Here is a 24555-nt window from a genome sequence, read left to right as displayed (position 1 = left end):
GCAGTATTTTTCATTATGTAAAGGATGCATTAGTAATATGCGCCTATAGGCGGGTGCACAATGCACGAACACTCTGCTTGTTACACACACAAAGGATTAAAATGAGAAAGATTATTATTGTGAACATAAATAGAAAAATACCTACATGTCATAACAGGGTATATACAGCAATCCTTAAGTTAAATTTACTACTTTTTAATACCTTTTTTACTACCTTCAGAATATTTTTAAAACCATCACGACACTGAATTGCAAGTGTTAATCAGCGACCTTTCTATTATTTACACAGATTTTGACATATATAACATACAAAAAAAGAATAGATTTAGAATCGACACAAGGAGGAAATCTGTTATAAGTTATCATTCAGACACAGTAAAATACATCTCAACATTCACAAAGGTTGGTGAAGGAGAAGCATTACGCATACACATTTGATTTCAATTAATAATTGGTAATTCAGCAATTAAATGATTTAGTGTTTTTTTTCCAACAACAAAACCTGAGCCAAATATTACATTTCTATAACTGTAATAAGTTGTTAAATTTAACAAAATACTAAAAACTAGTGCTGTCAATCGATTAAAAACTTTAACTAGATTAATCACACATTTTTTCTGTGATTAATCGCAATAAAAAAAAAGTTTTTGTACGTTTTAAATATATTTTTTAATATAATAATTTCACAGTTAATCAAATTAATGTAGAAACAACATATATTTTGAAACAACAGTATATTTTAAATACTTGTTTAAATGGCATCTTTTTATGAATGAAGGCCAGTATTACTGATATTAATTCAGCTACTGATTTTTTTTTTTTACATTCATTATTAGGCTTCAAAAATATAACACAATATAAAAATATAACACAACTTAAAACAATGCTAACATAAACCCATAATAAATGTCATGTTTAATCCTGCCCTTCCTGTCTTAACAGTTAGGAAATATACAGAAATTTAATAAAGTTATCAAAGTTATATGTAGTCTGCACTGCATAAACTATAAATTAAAGAGTTAATCCTTATTAAAGCTACAAAAGTTATTTAGTCAAGAGCAGCGAGTCATTTTCTCTGTTCCCTTTGTTCTTTATCTTTACTGACAGGAAGCTTTATTGGCTGCTGTCCCTTTAAGAGCAGACAGACACACGGATCTCACTGTTTATATACTGTCTATGGATCGTGCTTCATTCTCTCACAACTCTTTTTGTTCATTTTAGACTTTATATAAATCATTTAAGATTGCTCTTATGAGGATAAAATAAAACGTAAGCCAGCCACTTCTGTTGAGCGCGCAGTGTTCTGAGATGATGCCGAACGACCGCTGAATATGACGTCAGCATCAAAGATACGTTGAGACGGAGACGAAAGATCTTTGATTATGTGCCCAGATACGCTAAAGTCCATATTTAAACGACTAACGCGAACGCAGATAGAATTTCTATCAGAATAGGACACCTGATAGTCAGAAAAAATAATACCTAATTTGGAAAAATAGTACCTCTGAGACGACATTTAACACTTTTAATGGCCTTAAATTTGACAATTTTTATTTATCACTTTTTAATACTTTTTAAAACCCCGCGGACACCCTGCATAAAAGATAGTCATTGCATGCATCAGAATTAGCCTATTTGCAGTAATGACGAGCAAGCAGGCGTTTTTGAACAAGTCTGTTTCCTCGCTATAGAGCGTTCAGTTTTTCCACTTGCAAATTGGCTTTTAAAGGTTATGGGAGACGAGATTTTGATTGTTTATTGCACATTACACCCAAAACACACCCGTTATTTATTAAAGGGGTCATATAATGCCATTTTTGTACAAGTTAATATGTTTGTTAGTGTCTAAATTAAAACTTTGTAATATACTTTAATTAAAAATTCTATTTAGTATTCTAAGAAATCACTCATTTAACCTGGTGAAAAACAGCTCTGTTTTCAGCAAGCCGTTTCTGTGCATGTGTATTTTATGCTAATGAGCTTTGCTCACCACGCCCCTCTGTTCTGTGGTGGCTTTAGACAACAGGAGAAAGTTTAAGAACGCGAGTCTCTCAGGAGACATCTGTGCAAGTTCAACTGTATCATTTCGATATATCAGATATATCAACATCAAAATGACTGCTGTGTTCATTATTACACCCAAGAACAGAACACCACAATCACTTAGACGCCATTCTGCTCCAGCGTATCCACAATGGCGGACAGCCTGCGGGTCTGAGCTGAAACGCTGTTGTCAATCAACAGTCGTGGGATGGGTGTCCAATCGTGTGACGTCACACATCGAACGGCTTGAATTCAGACAGGTGAAAACATATAAGGAGATAAAAAAAATAAAAAAATAAAAAAACACTTGATGGATTTTTATCATTATAGGATGTTTATGTACAGTCACTACCAACACACATTGCTGTATAATCAACTTGTAAAAGTGCATGTACCATTATATGACACCTTTAAGAGAATAGGAACAAGACCAAAGTGGATCAGACACGCCCCTTTAGACCATCATTAAAGCTACACTGTGTGATATTTTCCCCCATCTAGTGGTGAAAAGGTATATGACCATCCAGGAATAATAGTTTCTGTTCCTCTCAATTCCGATTTCGTTTCAACTCCTACGGTGGCCGATTTAGTCAAAGATTATGGCTTCCAGTTCGACCTCTTCGATGAATGCTGCTTCAAGTGATGAGGTTACTTTTGAAAACTATTACAATTCACTATTACAATTCATCGAGTGTTAAAACGCGAAAAGCGAAGCTTGAATTTACGGGTATGTCCCTCTCATAGACAGTAAAAGAAATGGACAGAGCTATCCCATTGACTTCTACGGCATTAAGTGATGTCAGTAAAGGAGCACTCACTTCCTGATGGCTGAGCGAACTGCGCAGGCTCAGACTGAGCTTGACGACGTAGATGTGACGTGAGCAACCCGTCGGACAGCTGTAGGTCTTCTAGTAGTTGTGGAAAGTGAAATCTGAATCCCGTTGTTTAAATATTTTCTCCCGTTGTTTTTGGCTCACTATCGGCTTCTCTCCATTCTTCTCCCTTGACTTTATCAGACTTTATGTCTCCACGTCCCCCCGACTGTCTCATAGACAGTAAAAGATAGCCTGCGAGCGTCTCTTCAGGTCTATACGGTAATTTCTCAACTGTGCGACAGAGTCGCGTTGGTTATGACGCAATAGTTAGCCTATTTTTACAAAAACAGCTTCTGCGGGGCGATAGTGTGAGATACAAGGTAACTTTTATGCATTGTCGTGTTTCTTTAGAAATAAACAACGGACAAATGGAGTCTTTAAACGCCTCTGATGTAAAGTTATTCACTGTCAAAGTGACTCAAAAATGAATGGGAGTCAATGGGATGCTAACAGCAGGTGATGGCTTGGTTAGCAATGGCCGCCCCTAATGGTGGAACGCTTTCCGAGCGCTAGATTACCCCCTTGGTCCCTCTTTGGCAAATGTACTTTCAAGATGGAGGAGTAACATGGCGACTGCCATACGAACCCTCACCCGTATGTATTTTCAATGGTATATTATAAACTTACCAGAATACTTTATTACTTGAAAGAAGTAAATATACATTAATGAGCACATCTATTTTTGAAAGAACTAAGTGATTTTAGCTAAGAATAAACTAAAAAAGTTACACAGTGTAGCTTTAAAATAGGGCCTTATGTGTTTAGAAAGCTGTCTTTGTGCATGTCAGAGATGCAAACTTTTGGTACAGTTGTGATTTTGTGAGTTGCAGACAGAAAACTTAAAATCTGGAACGTTCTTTAACATTCTGATCTCCACAAGACAGAAATACTAATGGAGATATGGACAGATAATCACAATTCTGCTCTCATTGGCATATGTCAATAGGTCAGCATTATTGACAGTATAACTGCATCACAAGGGCCTGGCTTCAATCCCACGCGACTGAAGAGTACTGACGTTTGCATGTATATACGGCCGCCTCGGATTCAGTCTGACAGCGGAGCGCTCCGTTCCATGACTGATTGGGCTCAGGAGATCAAGACTGCACTAGCAACTCCACCACGGAAAATATTTGGAGAATCTACTTCTTCCCTTTCCTATATTCCTTTGTTCAAAAATTTATGACACAAGGTGTTTCTGGCTAGACAGAGCAATGAGAGCACTTCAAATCTCCTTTTCTTACAGGTTGTGCTTTAATCACAAAAGAGTTGACTCCTGAAAAAGTACACACCAGCCATTATATCCCATTATAAAAAGGCAATCTTACAGGGTAAAGTTATGAAACACTTAGCTGAAGACGACATGAAAGAAGAATGTGAATAAACTGAATAAAGTGGAAACCTTCATTGACTTGCAGCTACATTCCATGTGGTTTCTCATTAACCAAGGCTGGCCCTGGATTACGGGATGTCTGATTAAGCAGTAAGGAAAGTCAATCACTGAAGCAGAGAATGGACAGGAGCAGCGGGCCACACAACGTAAACAAAGATAATGGCTCAGTTTCAAAACCTAGCCTGTCTGTCTACCGCCTACGTACGGCTGTCTTCAACATCAAAATCCTAACTGAAATGTAACCACATAAATGACTGATTTGCAATCTTCATGGCAGCAACTCACAAATAGAATAGTACTTCTCATCTGCAGTGCACAGGATCAGGGCTTGACATTAAAGTAGCACTTGGCAACTTTTGCTCTCGGGGTCCCCCTACAGTTTGGAAAAAATAATGTCCTCAACTACTGTCGTAAGCTCTGTAATCCTACAACAGGGGATGCCATCGCGCGTGCATTTGTTGACATGACAACACTGATAGCCCTGAACTAGTGATGCGTGGGTCGTCTCATAACCCGCGGACCCCGTATGTCTATTTAATGGTCACGGGTGCGGGGCGGGTTGTAAAAATATATACAGTGGTGCGGGGCGGGCCAAATAACTTCATAAAAGTGGCGCCGTGGGTTGGTGGAGCACTAACAGTTAACCTGAACACTGCAAGAGGAGTTCACATGCAGGTGTTCTTCTGGCGGCGCGTGTGAAATGTCTTCATCCCAGGTAACGTTACAGTCAGTGGCATATGTTTCAGCATGTCATATGAATATAATTTTATGGGTTTTATTTTTTTTAAACGCCAAATAATCACGATGCTCACGTTTACAAGCCAGCGTCATTATAGTAGTCTATTGGTTACCGTTTTACAGAATCTATATGATACTTCAATTCAATGTTTGATGGAATGTCCTCCAACAAAACCTTTTCTTTCTTATTTGTCTCTGCTGCTTCGGACATGACTATATTATCCGACGAACAAAGTTGGGCTCGCACGTCCGAATTTAAGGAATTGTGGGTGTTGGTGGAAGTGACGTATATGTCGTAAAGCAGTCGAATTTTGTAGTTCTTTTTGTTCTCGGGTTACTACCCGAAACCCGAAGTTTAAAAGTACGATTAAAAACGATACAGACCCCATCAGGCTATGGCAGAGGTGTCATTCAACCTATTGTAAGTCGATTTATCATCACAAGAGTCTTAAAAAATATATTATGAAGGTTGAAAAGTTACCTAGTCCTGCTTTAACACCCGCCATATGCAGGTAGATTTCAGCTGTGGCGTGTAACACAGTCACTCCCCATTAGCCACTTTGGCGGGTTGACTTTCATTGTAGTCTAGTGTTGGACAATATACCGGTACTAGAAAAGTATTGTGATACCCTGCTATTACAAACGGTACGATATGGACTTTTATTAGTACCGGTACTTTAAGGAGGACAGGGCTAAACATGAGCAGTATTTCTTAATTTGCGTGGATGTGACAGCAGGTGTCAGAACGTGTGTGCAGAGCTCTGCTTCCTCCATTCACTAAACATTGGAAGTAGAAGAGTTAAATATATATACGCACAGCGCATGACAGAAAGCAACAGAAATATGCGCACATGAGAATAAAAAGCGCGGCGCGGGACGTGCTCCAGCCGGACTCTGACCTAAAGCGCGCGCACACCTTTCAGACAATGCGGTCGCGATTCAGTTCTTCCGCGGATTATTATTTGGGTTTGAATGGTCGTCAAAAATATGTAAAAATGCACAGTCTGGCGAGTATTTAGGTAAACACAGACGGATATGTCTTTAGTGAACGTGTAGCCTACTGCTGAGGTAATATGATCAGTGCAGGTCTTAAGTCAGACCTAATATTCCGTGATTAATGTTAAGCAAACAATGAAAAATAGAAAACCACCACATGCTCGGCTAAATAACTCAAATATATTTATTAAGAATCAGTGTATAGTTAAATGATACAGTGAAGATTAAGTAAGCGAGTTTTGGTTTGTCATGGCCCCCTAGTATAAGCTTTAGCTAGCTTCTTTGGGGACCAGTTCACATGATGATTATCTTAAGTGCATATGAATATATGTATGTGTATGTGAATAAACACATTAATAGTCAGTAAGCAGTTTTATATTTGATTATTTAATTTCTTTCTTGACTTGCTACTGTTAAATAGACCCAATGAAGCTGAAAAATAAAGCACTGTTTTTGTCATATTGTTTGAATTTGCATTTTTGCTTATTTTTAAAAACAGATACAATTAAAAATCTATATTATAATCATAAGATTACATTTAAAAAATATTAAATTACTCGTCTCATAAAATAAGATTTTGGTCATCCCAACCTGTTGAGAAGTGAAAGGTTAGTGAATGACATGATTGATAATGTGATCTCTGTAAGGATGTTCACACTGGCATGTAGTTATAGCAAAAAAAAGAGGGAATGGTCAAAAACCAGGGCAGGAACATGCTGGCCAAGCGAATTTTAAGTAAAAAAATAAAACAATGAATAACAAGGTCTGGTGTCATATTATTCATATCTGTTTTTTGTTTGTTTTTATCGTGGTATCGATTTAGTATCGGTATCGAGGTATTTTAGTCTGGTATCGTATCGAAGTCATAATTTTGGTATCGTGACAACACTGTAGTCTTCTCAAAAGGCATCTGTTATAATCGCGTGGTGCATTTTAACCAATCCCGTGATTCTTTTGAGTTTATAAATGCAATGTCTAATAATCAGTGGCGTTCAGTTTAGTCACCGCTTAAACGCGGGAGTTTTGTTCAGAGCGCGCTTTGGCTCGCTGAAATCTGCACTCTCATCATAAACAACAAAGCAGAGATGTAGCCTATGTGCGATTGAACGTAGGAGAGTCATTCATCATATGATTGATATGATTAATGATTGACTGTTTTTGTTCTATTTCAGCAGCGAAAATAGTTTCATATAAAGATCAGGGCGCATAGCATCTAATGTGACTGGCTTGACGTTGGATATTCCATATTCACAAATTTAGAGACCGCTTCTAAAGTTGCATACGACATTGGTACACACATTTCTAACTTCAATAGCATTTAAAGAGAATGACTTAGAGTCATAAAACGAACTGTAATGTGTCCATCTAGCTGTCAGGTATGATGCACACCTTTTAGATTGTAGATTTTTTTTAATAAACTGTTAAAACACATGAAAATATGGATATGTATTTTGACTAGGCTATTGAATGGGCTTATACACAGAATATGCTAGATTTAAATAAGCCTATGTCATATCTAATATAATACTTATGAGAATATTGTTTGAGAATAAATATTATATATAATACAAAAAAATTATTGTATTTACACAACAAATATCTTATATTTTTCAGACAAGCACCTGTTTTCTCTGTCTGGATTAAAGGGTTAGTTCACCCAAAAATGAAATTTATGTCATTAATGACTCTAATGTCGTTCCTCACCCGTAAGACCTCGGTTCATCTTCGGAACACAGTTTAAGATATTTTATATTTAGTCCGCCAGCGTATCTAAGTGTATTCACACTATACTGTCCATGTCCAGAAAGGGAATTAAAACATCATCAAAGTAGTCCATATGTGACATCAGTTAGTTAATTATCTCTTGAAGCATCAAAAATACATTTTGGTCCAAAAATAGCAAAAACTATGACTTTATTCAGGCCTATTTGATATATCTTTATTTATCCTATCTTTATTCAGGCCTATTTGAATTGTCATGTTATACATTTCATGTAGACTTGACGATGTCGAGTTAGTGTGTACAGTGGTCATTTACTTATAGCCAACAGCAAATGTCCAGCCAACTTTTGGTGAAAATGCATAAGTGGCTAGTAACTTTGGAAAACCACTTGCCACAGTGGCTGGTGAGCAAAAAAAAGTGAATGTCCAGCCCTGCACAGGAAGTCGCTTATAAGGGGTCATGAATTGAGAAATAAAATGGTCATTGAGCTTTTGGTATTTAAAAGGTCCTCATAATATAAGAATATCCTGTAAGTTTCATGGCTATAAACTTGATTGTTAGTCAACTGTTAGATGTTTGGGATCTGCAAATTTGCCTCCCTGTGACCTCAGAAAGCAGTGAAACGCTGCTTTAACAGAAGACCAGTGTCCAATTCTGTAGCCCCACCCACTGATTTGTGTATGACATGTAAAAGGTAAATAACATAGGTCTTGGGAATTGGGATCAGACTCTGAGACGAACATGTATGGACGAATCATTCCGTTTGGCATTTTTCCACATTGGAAGTTGTCACAATTACCCACATGTACTGACGGAGGAGTCAAAACTCATAATATGCAAAACTGTTTTCCAATCCTAGCCATGGGCATTTACTTCCAAGTCTTTGATACAGCACACCCATAAAAAAATAATTAAAAAATCTAGCGTTTCAGGAGCTAGGCTCCAGGGTACCTAGCCTAGAAATCTAGACACACCCTAGCGGCAGCAAATTTAATCTGCCCGCGAGTGTCGTCTAGCAACTCTCAATACCCTTCAGAGCTGTATTCCCCTAACTCTTGCCGGGCCAATCACATCGTGTATAGAGTCGGTGGGCGGGGCCATAATGATGATGGCCGAGTTGCGTTTGCGTGCTTCTAGTAAACACAGAAACTGGCGAACGGCGGTCTTTCGAATCCGCTTTGACCGCGACTCTGGAAGACTTGGAGTTAAGCTTTTCTCTGAGAAAAGAACAAAGAACGACACTGAAGTCATTCCTAAAAAGGGAAGATGTGTTCGGAGGTTTGCTGACCAGATATAGCGAATGTTTAATCTATCAACAAGCTCTGCTTCACCTTCGTTGCTCTGGTTGGTTGTGTACCGTATCCTATCGCGTGCAGAGGGAGTTTGAAAGACAACCGTTTATCCCGCCCCTCAGATTGAGCCCTGTCAATGGTGAGTTTCCAGACCAAACATCTTGATGTGGGTCTGGCTTGTCAGGCTACATGGTACCATGATACCAGGGTAGAAAATAAACTATTACTTATTCATTTTGATGTTTTTAACTGTAAAAATCAAGTTGACCTTAGACAGCATTATATCTATAAGGCCAGTTCATGACCCCTTTAACCCACAATTGATTAAAAAGGAAGTATTTTTCTAACATAATACTCTATCATGAACCAAGAACAAAAAATTAGTGAAAATAGTATTTTTAATTAGATCAAACTATTTTTTTTTGTTGAGATTTTTAATTAACACATTTTGACAAAAAATGTAACAAGTAAAAAATACGTTTGACCAACTGAAGATCTAAATCCCTTGACTCAGTACAAAATAGAAAATTCTAAACTTCATATATTGTTATTTGTGATCATTTATTTTTATTAAAAAGAGGTTGCCTAAAGCATGACACACTGTATCCTGTTGCCCATATTTGTTTTTGCAAGGTCCACAATAATTTCATATACTTTGTGTGACTGTACCTTTAAGCCTCCATTTGATCTCCATTTAACCTCATTGCTGTCTATGAGAAAGTTAATAAAGATATCTCATTTGATTTTTTTTTTCTGTCCTTTGGGCTTCCTCCCGGTCTAAATCTTTCGAGTTCCTTTCTTGCAAAGTGTGTCTTTGCAGCAAACTATGCATGAAGACTGCTAAAAAAAGAGATGAGATGTTTAAGATGAAGGATAGGAAAATGAAATCAAATCCACTGAGGCTGCTAGCCTCAAAAGTGTTTTGTTCTCAATAAAACTAATGTGTCTGACTATGTGAGACCACACAAATGAGTTTATTCCAGCCATAAATCCATAAGTTAGCATTAAAGAGTAAATTTATATTTGAAATGTCCCTTTTCTATCCTGTTCAGCCCATTACTCACTGTCTAAAATGAAACAGACTTTGCTTTTCCCTGCATATAGAGATCAGAGAGCAGGGGTCGCAGTATACGAATGAACCTTAGAGCTTCACGAAGACATTAAGGAGCAGTTCTACTGGAAAAATAACAACACGGGTCACGAAAACAAACCATTAGTCATTTTATCAAACTTTCTTTTATCTTCTCTAACTTCAAATATTTACAGGATCAAACATTAATGCTCCCCATTGGGATTACTTACAAACACAAATACATAAACACAGTTAGCTTCCTCGACTGCCTATGTTGACAGCAGTCTTCCAAGGAAACATCCTAATTGATATCTAACCTCATAAGTGGCCAATTTTAACACTGTTCATGGGCAAAGAGATATGACTTCTTATGTGAAGCATAGACTCGACTCGCAGCTGCTTCAGATGGATTTTAATGTAAGCATGCTGCTATGCTAACAACGTAATACTTTAGCTAGCTTTAGATTGAGCTCACTGAGCTATTTATCAGACTTTTTACAGTGGGGCAAAAAAGTATTTAATCAGCCACCAATTGTGCAAATTCTCTCACTTAAAAAGATGAGAAAGGCCTGTCATTTTTTTATCATAGGTACACTTCAACTATGAGAGACAGAATAAGAAAAATAATCCAGAAAATCACTGTCTAATTTTTAAAGAATTGATTTGCAAATTATGGTGGACAATAAGTATTTGGTCACCTACAAAAAAGCAAGATTTCTGGCTCTCACAGACCTGAAACTTCTTCTTTAAGAGGCTCCTCGGCCCTCAACTCATTACCTGTATTAATGGGACCAGTTTGAACTCATTATCAGTATAAAATACACGTCCACAACCTCAAACAGTCAGACTCCAAACTCCACTATGACCAAAACCAAAGAGCTGTCAAAGGACAACAGAAACAAAATTGTAGACCTGTACCAGACTGGGAAGACTCTTATTGAATTCTGCAATAGGTAAGCAGCTTGGTGTGAAGAAATCAACTGTGTGAGCAATTATTAGAACATGGAAGACATGTTCTTCACATGGGGACCTAGTGAATGACCTGCAGAGAGCTGGGACCAAAGTAACAAAGTCTACCACCAGTAACACACTACACAAATCCTGAAGTGCCAGACATGTCCCCTGCCTAAGCCAGTACATGTCTGAGCCTGTCTGAAGTTTATTAGAACGTATTTGGATGATCCGAAAGAGGATTGGGAGAATGCCATATGGTCAGATGAAACCAAAATAGAACTTTTTGGTAAAAATTCAACTTGTCGTGTTTGGAGGAGAAAGAATGCTGAGTTGCATCCAACGAATACCACACCTACTGTGAAGCATGGCGTGTTTTACTGTAAAGGGACCAGGACGACTGATCCGTGTAAAGGAAAGAATGAATGGGGCCATGTATTGTGAGATTTTGAGTAAAAACCTCCTTCCACCAGCAAGGGCATTAAAGATGAAACGAGGCTGGGTCTTTCAGCATGACAATGATCCCAAACACACTGCCCGGGCAATGACAGAGTGGCTTCGTAAGAAGCATTTCAAGGTCTTAGAGTGGCCTAGCCAGTCTCCAGATCTCAACCCCATAGGGCTGGGCGATATGGCCAAAATTTCATATCCCGATATAGCTCATTTGATATCCCGATAACGATATACATAACGATATAGCAATTTTTCTGTTAATTCAGTTTATGAATAGTCTATACAAAATTGCAATGTGGAAACGCAGTATGAAATGATATACAAAACAAATAAAGGTAGTATGGACTACATTTTTATTTTATTCAGAACCTTTTTTTAAAGCAAGACTGTTGGTAAAGTTAACACCTGCCTAGGGATGTTAACCGATGACCGTTTGACCGATGGTTGACCGTATCAACGTTAACCGATCAAAGTTGTCGGTTAAAATAAATAAAAAAGTGATCTCTAAATTAGGCTATTATAGACAGTGGACTAAACGCTACTACAGTTGGCCATCTCATTCCAAAATCTTTTTGTGTGATTGAACATATCCCTCGCACTCAATTTTTCATAACTCGCCTGTTTGTACTTAATAAACCAATAAAAACATTTGGCGCGAGGTCACAGCGTTTGGGTTTGCGCGCTCACAAGGTTTGCAAAAAGTAAACACTCGAGGTTAGAGCCAGGGCAGACGACAGTATGAAGCGTGCATTTCGCTTAAGATGGGCTTACATTTGGAAATATATTACATCTTCATTTCAGTGGTAACACATAAGGTGTTGATCGTCTTTCTTTATTATTGTTAGCACTACCTCGAACTAAAGCGGCGTCTCTTCGGAGCTGTCATTTTCTTAAATGAGCCGCGGCAATGTTTCAAATGAGCTTCTAACGCTGGACAAACGCCTTTATTTTCAACGCGATCACCTTATACCCAAACCATTTCGAAACTAAGGAGCCATTTGTCCTCCGATTACAAACAAGCTCCTCTGCGGCGCGTTTGCGGCACTCGTGTGGGGGATTTTAAAAAAGTGACGTGAGTGGAAGGGAGGCGGCAGCGCTAGGACAGTGCGCGCGCGCGCGTGTGTGTGTGTGTGTGTGAGAGAGAGAGAGCAGGCTCGCGGCTGTTATTTCAAATAGCGCAGCATATTTTAAACTAATCGGTTAACCGGTTTCAACCGGCTAATGAGGCTCGGTGGTCGGTCAAGAAAATGTTAAGTTTTCGCCATCCCTACACCTGCCATTAAAATATTTCAATATATGGCTATAGTGTGCCACGCGTAAAAGCTCGTTGCAGCGTCTGTGTCTGAAGTTTGTTTTGAGCGCTTATACCACTATTCTGGCATAATTACTCTGAGAATTACCCTGGTCTGAACCGCGTCTACTACCGTCTTCCTTCATGTTTGTTTATGTATTGCAGCGTGCATGGGCATGCCGTGGCGTGAGGTGCATCTTGACGTAAAATTCTGCCATAAACGCCTTATCGTGGCGTAAGCGATAGAGCCTTATATAAAACGATAGACATTTTCTATCGTCCAGACGATATATTTCGTCATATCGCCCAGCCCTACAACCCCATAGAAAATCTTTGAAGGGAGTTGAAAATCAGTGTTGCCCAGCGACAGCCCCAAAACATCACTGCTCTAGAGGAGATCTGCATTGCTCAATGCAATGACAATGATCCAATAATCCAATCAATTCCCAATGGACATAATCAGCTCCAACATTATTATTATTATGGTAACAATTTATTATGGGGAACATATATTCACTATTAACTATGACATTTGCCTCAATAAACTCCTAATTTACTGCTTATTAATAGTTAGTAAGTTAGTTTTTGTAGCATTTAAGTTTAGGTATTGGGTAGGATTAAGGGATGTAGAATAAGGTCATGCAGAATAAGGCATTAATATGTGCTTTATAAGTACTAATAAACTAGTAATATGCATGCTAATAAACAGCTAGTTAATATTTAATAACTGAACCTTAAAATAAAGTGTTATTTTTGTTCAAGAAGCCACATCACAGGGAAATAATATGTTCACAAGTCGCAACAGTATTGGGTAGGAGGATTAAGGTATATAGAATGTGGTCATGCAGAATAAGCCATTAATCTATGCTTTATAAGTACTCATAACCAATATTCTAGTTACATGCATGTTTATAAGCAACTAGTTAAAAGCTAGAATTGAACTCTTTAATTCAGTTACCATTATTCTGAAATTTTCTGCAGGAAAAAGGCATTTCAATAGGTCATTTAATTAGGATTAATTTCATCCACACAACTGGGTATTTTACACAAGGATGAAAGATTGCTGAAGGCAGATTTGACAATGGGTTCAATTTGGTCAAACAGATTCACTGCACTGACCAACAGAAATCTGCTTGGCTCAAAAAGTGACCTCTGTGTTTCATACATCACTACACAACTGAAACCAGAAATAAAAAGCCAAAAATATGTATTTATTTTATTGAGTTATTTATTAGGGACAGTGTTTGTTAATGAACAGACATGATTATACATGAATGTAAACACACCGGATTGTAGCCAAAGGCTGATTTCCATCTACTGATTTCCAATATTATATACACCTTTAATAATTGTCAAAACAAGGTAAGTTAAGAGGCAGCATAAAGTTTCTGTCTACCTTTAGGAAAATGCTTTGTTTAGTGTGATGCCTTTTTTGGTTTTCTTGTTAGGAAGGTGTAGAATTGAAGGTGAAGAAGCTGCGTGACATCTCAAGTACATACACAAACGGATGCCTTGATTTTGTATTTATCTGTAACTGAATGTAGTTACAGACTGTATGCATCATTGGTGTTTTATTCATGCCATTAAGTTAGGTAGTTTAAAGGTTTAAAAGAGCAGTTGGTAACTGTGAAAACCACACACATCATTAAGGTCCCATTTAAGTGAGCTATTAAGCATGTTGGATCATTCTTGTGTCTTTGGGGTTATGTTATAAGGACATTTGTCTCTATAAATAAATGAGGCTGCATATTACTGGAAGAGTTTCAACATTTAGAAAGAAAATAAGGCCCTAGGGCATGACCTCATGCAAACTACTGAATCTTTGGTGTCCAACTACAGTATAAGGGTTCAAATTCCCAGAAACGCACATCATATTACTGGAACAGTATGGGATATCTGCCGGATGTCACTGTGAGATGTGACGAGTGACCACACACGTCAAACAAGTTAACCATACCGTCTCTTCTGGATCTCACTGCTGTGTCAGTTCAGAGTTCTGAGACACAACCACAGAAAACAGGGGCCTGTACCATGAAGCTATAGCTGAACAAACTCAGGCTCGGTTTCAACTTGATAAAACCAAACAAACCCAATAAGGTTTTGTTGGTATCAACTTAACTCAGGCTTGTCAATCGCTGCAAAAACATGCACAGTAGATAGAAATATTTGACATTCTTCAGAGCACAGGATCGCTTGCCAAATCCGTTTCACCAATATGCTTTTATTACGGAGAAAACTGATCCTGAACTAGCAGTTAAGGTCCCATTATACATCAAGTGAAATCAAAGAACTAATTGATATGACGTAATTTCGAACAAAATCAGGCCAAAACGAAGGGTTTTTTGTGTTGAGTTCAGGAGTTCAAAGCGGCTTGCCAAAACAACATTTCCAAAAAAATGTTGCTCCGGCTGCAGACTAATCTCATGAAATGATGTATGTATGACACGCCAATTCATATGCCATTTTGGCGTGCTATCAAGATGCTTAATCGTTTTTTCTTGTTTCATTCTATCCCCCTAAACTGCCCCTACCCCTAAACACACACACACACACACACACACACACACACACACACACACACACACACACACACACACACACACACACACACACACACACACACACACACACACACACACACACACACACACACACACACACACACACACACACACACACACACACACACAGCCCCTAAACCTACCCATCACATGAAACATTCTGCATTTTTATATGACTCAAACTCTTCCCTAAACCTACCCATTTGTGTATTATAAAACAGGATATAACAGGTAGATACGACTGCAGGCACAATTTATTCAGAAAGTACAAATATTCCACCTGTCCCTAACTTTACTCGTATACCACCTCAAGATAAGCAAGTGTTTTGCAATATGATATGAACACAATAAGTATATTGTACTTATTTTTTGATGTAAGTAAATAGTAGTTAAAGGGGGGGTGAAACACTCAGTTTCAGTCAATCTCATGTCAGTACCTATAGAGTAGTATTGCATCCTTCATATCTCTGAAAAGTCTTTAGTTTTATTATATTTATAAAATAAATATGGGCTGTACCGAGTCTTTCCAGAAAAAAACGAGCGCCTGGAGGCGTATCGTGTGGGCGGAGCTAAAGAATGACGAGCGCAAAGCGGTGACATCCTCAAGCGTGGAGAAACCCATCGCTATCAATCTCAGCTAATACAGATATGATCCAGAATCACATTCGGAGGCTGAAATAAATTGAACAGGAGAAACAGCAGCAGCAGGACGTCCGTCTCTGTGGTATGTACTGTATTTAACAACTGTCAACATTTGCGCTTGTTTACTCGCAGTTTATGAGGACATGATTCAGTTTACGGACTATTGTATGCGACTAAACCTTAGCAGTAGCAAGCAAAACGGTTTTGCACGTCAGACTAGTGTAACGTTATACATAGAACAACAATGGAGTAATGTTAGCGCATTTGAATGACGAAGCACGCGATCGTGTCGTTTACTGATATTTACTCACGCGGAGATAGCCAACAGCACAGACATTTGAAGCAGTTTTACTCACCGGCTGCTTCTAAAGCAGGACCGAACCTTTATCGCTGGGACCGCTCCGTCAAAAACACACTTCTTTGGTATGATTTGGTGAAGTCCTGTGACAGCAGTGACCATGGAAATCCACTTTGCGACGGGACTGAAGCGATGTTGTGAAGCTTCCCGTCATTTCTGCGTTCAAATCGGTTCAAATGCAGCGCTGCCTTCCCGGAATGCTGTGCTGAAGCGTTGAAGTCGCTCGACGTCACCCATAGGAATAAAGTGGAGCGCAGCGCGGACTATAACGACGACTGGATCTGCACCTGAGAGAGTGTTTATGGGCGTGCATTTCCTCTCTCGCTCGGGAAGGGCCCGTAAGGCCCATAAAAGGACCTTCCGCTCGATTAACGTCAAGCCGACCCACACTGGAAAAAAACTCTCCGAAACTTGTGAGAAACCGGAAGGAGTATTTTTGACACAGAAATACTCCATCAAACGTCCCACATTAGTTTTTGAAACTTTGTCTATGTTTAGGATGGGAATCCAAGTCTTTAACAGTGTAAAAAGCTCAGTATGCATGAAACAGCATTTCACCCCCCCTTTAAGGCCAACTAGTATAAAGTGGGGCCGAATAAATTACCCAAAGGAGATTTCAACTTTAAAGAAGGCGGAGCCTTAGCCCACACCTACCTATTATATAATCTCCATGTACCAATGGAAGTACGAAGGTGTTTAGCTTTGGCGTGCTGTTTCAAACTCCCAAAACAACCTTTGTTTTGGACTGATTTTGCTTGAAATGACGTCACATCAGTTCAATTTAAGTTCGATTTTGCTTGAAGTATATCGGGGCCTTTAACCTTGCTCACCCTTACACATCCAATTTAAACGTACATTCTTTTCGTTTCTTTTCTTTTTCCTTGTTGCTTTTGAGGAATAGATAAATAACATTTCATTTGTTTTTAGATACCTTCCTTTTAAATATTGATATCTTGGGGGAGTCCTGGCAATCATTTTATTTTCCCGCAACCCGCACACACAAGTGTCTTTCCGCCTGTTGCGTACGATCCCGCGGGTCCTGCGGTAGTCCCGAGGAAGTGCAGGTCTCTACCATAAAGTTATTTATAGTATGCATACTCGTTACTTACCAAGCGCCTTCTCTCCTCTTCCATGGTGTTTAGCAGCTGGGAAAACTCTTTGAAGGACTGAGCTGGAGAAGAAAAAATAGAGTTATTATTCCATTTGCATTTGCTGGCTAAAGTTCAGACTTATAATAATAATTTGATTCATGTGACTCAATAGAAATTCTGTTGAGTAAATGCTGTTAGCATTGATTTATTGCCACAGCTACTTACATAAATGATTCAGCATTTAATAAGAATGCAGAATGAACAATGGTGATTTTTCTATGATTTTAAATCAATATGGAACTATTAAAAAGAGCTTACTCCACTTCTGGTCACCTTAAAGGTATGAAAATGTTCATACATTTTTCCACAACTAACAGATCATTTACAGGCTTTTGGGTGTTGCTATTAGGCTACAGGCGCTAAAGGTTAAAGCTAAATGAAAATTCAACATAATTCAGGCTAATTTTACATTTCATGTCATCTGACATCAGCTATAAATGCCAGGACAATTACGTCATGACATTTTTCCGCTTTAAGTGCCTCCAAAAAATGTATCAGGCACTGCAAAAACTATAATATAATGAATATTTACAATTTAAATGTTTCTATCAAAAAGTTTAATTCAAACATAATATGAGACTATCAATGGATGTAGTGAAGGAGGACATGAACGCAGTCGGTCTGAGAGAAGAGGATACAGAGGATAGGAATAGATGGAGGCAGATGATTCGCTGTGGTGACCCCTGAAGGCAACAGCCGAAAGAAAACGAAGATAAGACTGTCAATGAAGGGCAGTCAATCGAGAAAAGAGTTGGGTTTTGATGTCTTATGGTATCTACCAGCAGGGTCTAACAAGCAAAACCTTGACCCAAGGGTCGACTGCTACACTGAAGGTAGTTCAATCCCAGGTGGAGGTGACCTGTGACCTGGAAATTACTTTAATTCCCACAATCCCTGCTAAATCCTTGAGTGAAGCACTTAACCCAGAGGTTACACCAGAGATAGTGGGCCTTCAATTAGTGTAATATGAGACACTTAGAAAAATCCAATAAATGACAGATAACCAAGAAGGTGTGAACAACTAACCTTGATCCTAATTTGCAAATACATACTTTGAAGTAAAATGAAAAAGTTCAACCAATTGATGGTTGCATTTTTTTGTTAGCAAAAATAGATGAGTGACTAACAATCTATAATGCCCTCAAAACTACAAGTTAAAAGGTTAATTCACCCAAAAAAATAAAAAATCATGTCATTAATGACTCACCCTAATGTCGTTCCACACCCGTAAGACCTCCGTTCATCTTCGGAACACAGTTTAAGATATTTTATATTTAGTCAGAGAGCATATGCAATTGCACACTATGCTGTCCATGTCCAGAATGAAAAAATAAAATAAATTATAATCTATTTATCGATTAATCGCACCTACACAGACACACTATATACAGAAAATATCTGCCAGTCACGTCACTTTACAACACATTTTCAATGGACAACATGCATCTTCCCTGCTGCGGAAAGAAGTGCATAATCAGAGTTGTCCTAAACATCTTACAAAAAGATTATGTTGACTGCACGTTGTCCTGTCATGTGCTTTGACGGATGTGTGTGCCACTTTATGTGCTCAAGACACATTTTCAGTGCATACGAATGGTCGACCAATATAGATTTCTTGATGTCAGATGCTGACATCTTAGAAAGGAGGGTGGTCAATATAAAGCCAATATGTTTATAATTTATATTTATTTTACTTAATATTTAATAATAATAAAAATGATATAAATAATTTGAAAAGTAATTTAAAGATAAAAATATATATTCACATCTCACTGCTGACTTCGGCTATGTCTGCCAGGTGAAATCAAATATTTATTAGACATTCCAAGATTAGTTTAAATAATATAAAAGCATATTTGCTGAAGGCTGATGGTAAATCAGAACATATTATATTGTCTGCCGATGTATTACAAAATAATATGATTATATTATTATATAATTATATAATTTAATTTAAATAATATAATTACATATTTTTTTCGTGTACCATTTACTTTCCTTGTTTAACAGTTCTATCTAATAATGTATTAGACAGAGCTTTAAAAAAGATACCATAAACTAATGAAGATGGAGAATGGGAGTGATGTGTGCACAGGTGCTGGCGCTCTCAACGCTGTCAAAATAAAAATCCCGCTTCTGACACAGCCTAAGAGAAAAATGTGTCAATGTGTAAAAAAAGTTATTATCTCTCTCTCTCTCTCTCTCTCTCTCTCTCTCTCTCTCTCTCTCTCTCTCTCTCTCTCTCTCTCTCTCTCTCTCTCTCTCTCTCTCTCTCTCTCTCTGAGGATGGGTACATGGTGGTCATAAAGGGATGGACATGGTCAGAAACAATGCTCAGGTAGGCCGTGGCATTTACACGATGCCCAATTGGCACTAAGGGCCCAAAAGTGTGCCAAGAAAACATCCCCCACACCATTACACCACCACCAGCAACTTGCACAGTGGTAAAAAGGCATGATGGATCCATATTCTTATTCTGTTTATGCCAAATTCTGACTCTACCATCTGAATTTCTCACAGAAATTGAGACTCATCAGACCAGGCAACATTTTTCTAGTCTTCAATTGTCCAATTTTGGTGAGCTTGAGCAATTTTGAGAAATTGTAGCCTCTTTTTCCTATTTGTAGTGGAGATGAGTGGTACCCGGTGGGGTCTTCTGCTGTTGTAGCCCATCCGCCTCAAGGTTGTGCGTGTTGTGGCTTCACAAATGCTTTGCTGCATACCTCGGTTGTAACGAGTGGTTATTTCAGTCAAAGTTACTCTTCTATCAGCTTGAATCAGTCGGCCCATTCTCCTCTGACCTCTAGGATCAACAAACCATTTTCGTTGTGCATGATGGTTGTGCATGAATGAATATATATGCTCTTGTGGGGAACACCCCACAAGAGCTCCAGTTTGGAGATGCTATGACCCAGTCTTCTAGCCATCACAAATTGTCTCTTGTCAAACTTGCTCAATTCCTTATGCTTGGCCATTTTTCCTGCTTCTAACACATCAACTTTGTGGACAAAATGTTTATTTGCTACCTAATATATATCCGACCAATAACAGGTGCCCTGATGAAGAAATAATCAGTGTAATAAACTTCACCTCATAATCATCATAAGGTCATAATGTTATGCCTGATCTGTGTATATTGGCCTAGGAGATATATCAGTTGATCACTAATAAATAACTTACTTTTTATGGTTGTATCCTAATCTGTACATTTTCCAAAGTCAAGTGAGTATTTCCATTTAGCATAAAAGCTCATCCTGAGAGCAATCTTCTGACTTCAGTGAATGAGGCATGCATGTGCACAAACAGATGAAGAGCAATAGAAAAGGAATCCGTTTACATTTGAATACCCTTTTTTGCATATAAATGCATATAGCATAGCTAAAATTCACTATGTTTGTTTTCTTTGCCTTTAAATTGCACATTGTTAGAAGTACAACACTGGGTGCGATGTGGAATAACAGTTTTGTTAAAAAAAATAGATTTTACTTTTTTATTAAAATTAGAATATCTTTAATATTTTTTTTTTGTCTGATTAATTAATAATTACAAGACATAATCAATAGATTCACTGATTGTTCAAATAATCATTAGTTGTAGCCCAACTTTTATGGTGCTTTCTTTTCCTGTAGCATTTCCTAAACAACTAAAACACTGATCACCCCCCTTTGTGAATATATGACGATAGAAAATAATTTTTCAGTGAATTGAAACTTGAGCTTCAAAATAATGCCCGCCATCTCTTCCAGCGTTGGCACTACCCTGCCTTTTGCTGTGGCACGACGGCAGCTTCTGAATATTCTCAGAACAGCGTTTGTGTGCCACTGATAGCTCCATCGCTTCATTTAAACAAGGTGGATGAGAGACAGCTGCTGTCTCTCCCTGGATGGACTTTACTTCCGTTTGAGCTTGGACACTTGGTCAAGTTCAGCCTGCCAACTCTATAAAGACAATTATCCAACCATCAGCCCAGATAGTCTGTCCACTCTCTTTGTTTCCATTCACGCTTCCTGGCTTTTAGCAGCCACAGCTGAACGTAAGGCTGCCATCTCCCAAAAGACTCAAACACCCTTTAATGCCAGCCATGCACACAACACACTCAATAATAATAGGGCTGGGCAATATTCTTTTTCTAGCCACTGTATGTCTAGCTTTTGTTGAAATTCAATATTTACTCATTATCTCTTCCCCCCCATCAGAGAAACCCACATTTTGACATCACAGCCACTGTTGCCAAGAGGATTATGACATGTTACATTTCAAGACCTGATTCAAATAGTTAACACTTTTCCCAATGTACAAAATAAAGAGCAAAGAGCAACATTTACCTAGATATATCATGTTCAAAGATTTAAAAAATGGGAAATGCCACACATTTTTAAGTGACGGAAACAACTGTATTCATTGAAACGGACAGTTTGAACTGACTGATGCATATGATTCAAAGAAGAAATGGTGGTGAAATGTATTTAATAACATCAAATCATCAAACATATATAATTAACAGTAAATAAGCTCCTCTCTAGCATTTTTATAGCTAACTAACGAACCGTGAACATTGGAACGGGTAAATGCAACAATAAGTGATATATTGTTAATAAGCTGTTTTATGATGTCTTTCCGCCGTTAAAACACAGATTGAGCGATTCAATGACAAATGATTTATTTTGGTAAGTTGTACTGTACTATTTTTCAACATACATTTTGCTTTCATGCAGGTTTTTTATCCTAATACTCGAACTGAGCTTGAAAAGCTTGAATTGAGGCACTACATGTCACATCACCTTTAAGAGTGTCAAAATGCTATTTATTTTTGAAATTTCATGCTAAAATGGACAGAATTTAAAAGATGAGACTTATTTCAAGTAACAAAGCACAAAGCTCTTCGTAATTATTGGATGGGAGGCATGCTAAAAATAATTATTTTGATACAAATAAGACCTGGCAACCCTGACTTGATGTTAAGCTTGCTTTAACGTCGCAATTTGGTAATTATTAATGCGTTAAAGCCTATTTCAGACTGCACGATTTTCAAACTCGTCGGGTCACTGCTCTTTTCACACTGCATGACTATCTGGGGTATCATTCAGTCACTGCTGTGTTCACACTGCACGATGGTTTGACGACAGAGGAGTTCACACTGCATGACTGACCAAGAGGAAGAATCGCAGACAACTCTCTCTCTCCGGTGCACAAACTACGTTTCCCAAACTACATGTGCGATGTGACGAGTAAACAACGCGAGATCACACGTGCGTCAGCCCGGAGTTCACGCGCGAGACTTGGAATTGTTATTAAAACCGCAGGAGTTTGAATCGCCGACAGGTCCAGATATTTAGCATGCCAAATATCTCACCGGCGTCGGCGATTCTCTCTGATCGCGTCTTTGATTATTCACACTGCGTGATTGTCACTCGCGTGCACGAGCACCGATTTGCCTGTGATCTCGGGCATTTGTCGCCGATTTCACAAAACCTGTCGGCGACTCAAAATTGGGGCAAAAATCGGGCAGTGTGAACTAGGCTTAACTTGCCCTAAATGTTTTCATTTGCACATTTGAAAAATGATTCATAAATAAGTGTAAACATTATATAAATATATATTTAGCAAATAAATTAGTTATTATACTAAGTTATTATACTTAGTTAGTATTATAAGCTGTAAATAAAACCAATAGAAGTGTACGATAGACATTTTAGTAAAGAAAGACATTTAATGTGAAAAGATAAAAAAAGAGAACAGGAAATGAGGGGAAGAGAGTGAGAAAGTTTTGCTGTGGAAGATAAAGGTAGACGCTGTGGATAAATGTCTCTATTGAACTATACGAGGTACTTAAGGCAGGATATAGCGGCTAAAAGGGGTTAGAGCGTATGTATCATTCACAGGTTAATGGGGAGAATGACAGAAGTTATGAGTCATTCAGTGAAATGGGCTTTTGGCTCAGGACAAAAGAGATCTGACATACATACATTTGAGAAGGACTGATGAGAGAGGCAGACATGGAATCACCCTCTCATTTAGAAACCCAGAATGCATTATAATCATAAATCAAGGCCAATTGCACACGATGCCGTGCTTCAACAAGAAATTAGTTTAAAAGCCCATGAAATTCCTGTTTATTTCAATATTTCCTACGGAAAAGAAAGTTTCAGGACATATTTAAAGGCTACTAGGATACTTTCTAGTAGGGGTGACCCCGAATAGTCAAAGATTTCATACATCAATATGCGGCGCCGGTACCGACCACCGATCTCACAGTCGAATTGTTGCAGGTGTTATGAAAGGAGGATCATACCATTTTGGCAATATGGGGGTGCTCAATATTTTAAATACGTGGCACGGTGCTGCGAGGCTCTGAGCTCCGGATCCAGTGTCAAAAAAAAGGCTTTTATTTCTAAATTATGACATTTTTTGATGTAAAAACCATACTAACAATATAAGTACACCTCAGGAAGCATTATAAAATAATAAAAATAAAAAAATCCATGCCATGGGACCTTTATTGTCAGTCTAATCTGACTGCAAATTGTTCATGTGAATATATGAATCTCAGCTTTAACATTTTGACATATGTATGTATATATGTATATATGTATATATGTATATATGTATATATGTATATATATATATATATATATATATATATATATATATATATATATATATATATATATATATATATATATATATATATAGGCCTATATATCGTAGTTTGTGATGTAACCCTAACCCTAAGTTTTTTATATTAAATAATTTAAAAGAAATCATTTCTGCTTGATGGTTGCACCTCATTAAATGTTTTGGTCCATTTCGCACAATTTCCTTCTGGGTTGGTACAAATAGACATCAAGATAGCAGCTCTGTTGTGTAAGACAATTAGAAAGGAAGAGACCCAAAGTGCAACAATAAGAGTAAAAAGTAAAAAAGACAAAGTATGGACGGCAACAGTCATCGGCTCATCACGGTTGAAGTAAACCAGTCTTGTACTTTTAGGACAATTAATATTTCTATAGCTACAT

The 24555-nt window shown here is 38.0% G+C and overlaps 1 protein-coding gene across 7 annotated transcripts in view; it reads right to left on the bottom strand.

Annotated features, from left to right (window-relative positions):
* Positions 1–24555, bottom strand: part of LOC137043196 (rho GTPase-activating protein 42) — a 186351-nt gene that overhangs the window by 107249 nt on the left and 54547 nt on the right. For all 7 annotated transcript variants that reach the window (XM_067419374.1, XM_067419377.1, XM_067419376.1 and 4 more), the window contains exon 3: positions 17498–17559. In XM_067419374.1, the coding sequence (XP_067275475.1) occupies positions 17498–17559 (62 nt within the window). The remainder of the gene's footprint in view (positions 1–17497; positions 17560–24555) is intronic.

The sequence above is a fragment of the Pseudorasbora parva genome, chromosome 16 (assembly GCF_024679245.1).
Source record: "Pseudorasbora parva isolate DD20220531a chromosome 16, ASM2467924v1, whole genome shotgun sequence".
Classification (NCBI taxonomy): Eukaryota; Metazoa; Chordata; class Actinopteri; order Cypriniformes; family Gobionidae; genus Pseudorasbora; species Pseudorasbora parva.
The sequence above is the reverse complement of the archived record's forward strand: the minus strand, read 5'-3'. Positions and strand labels throughout refer to the sequence as shown.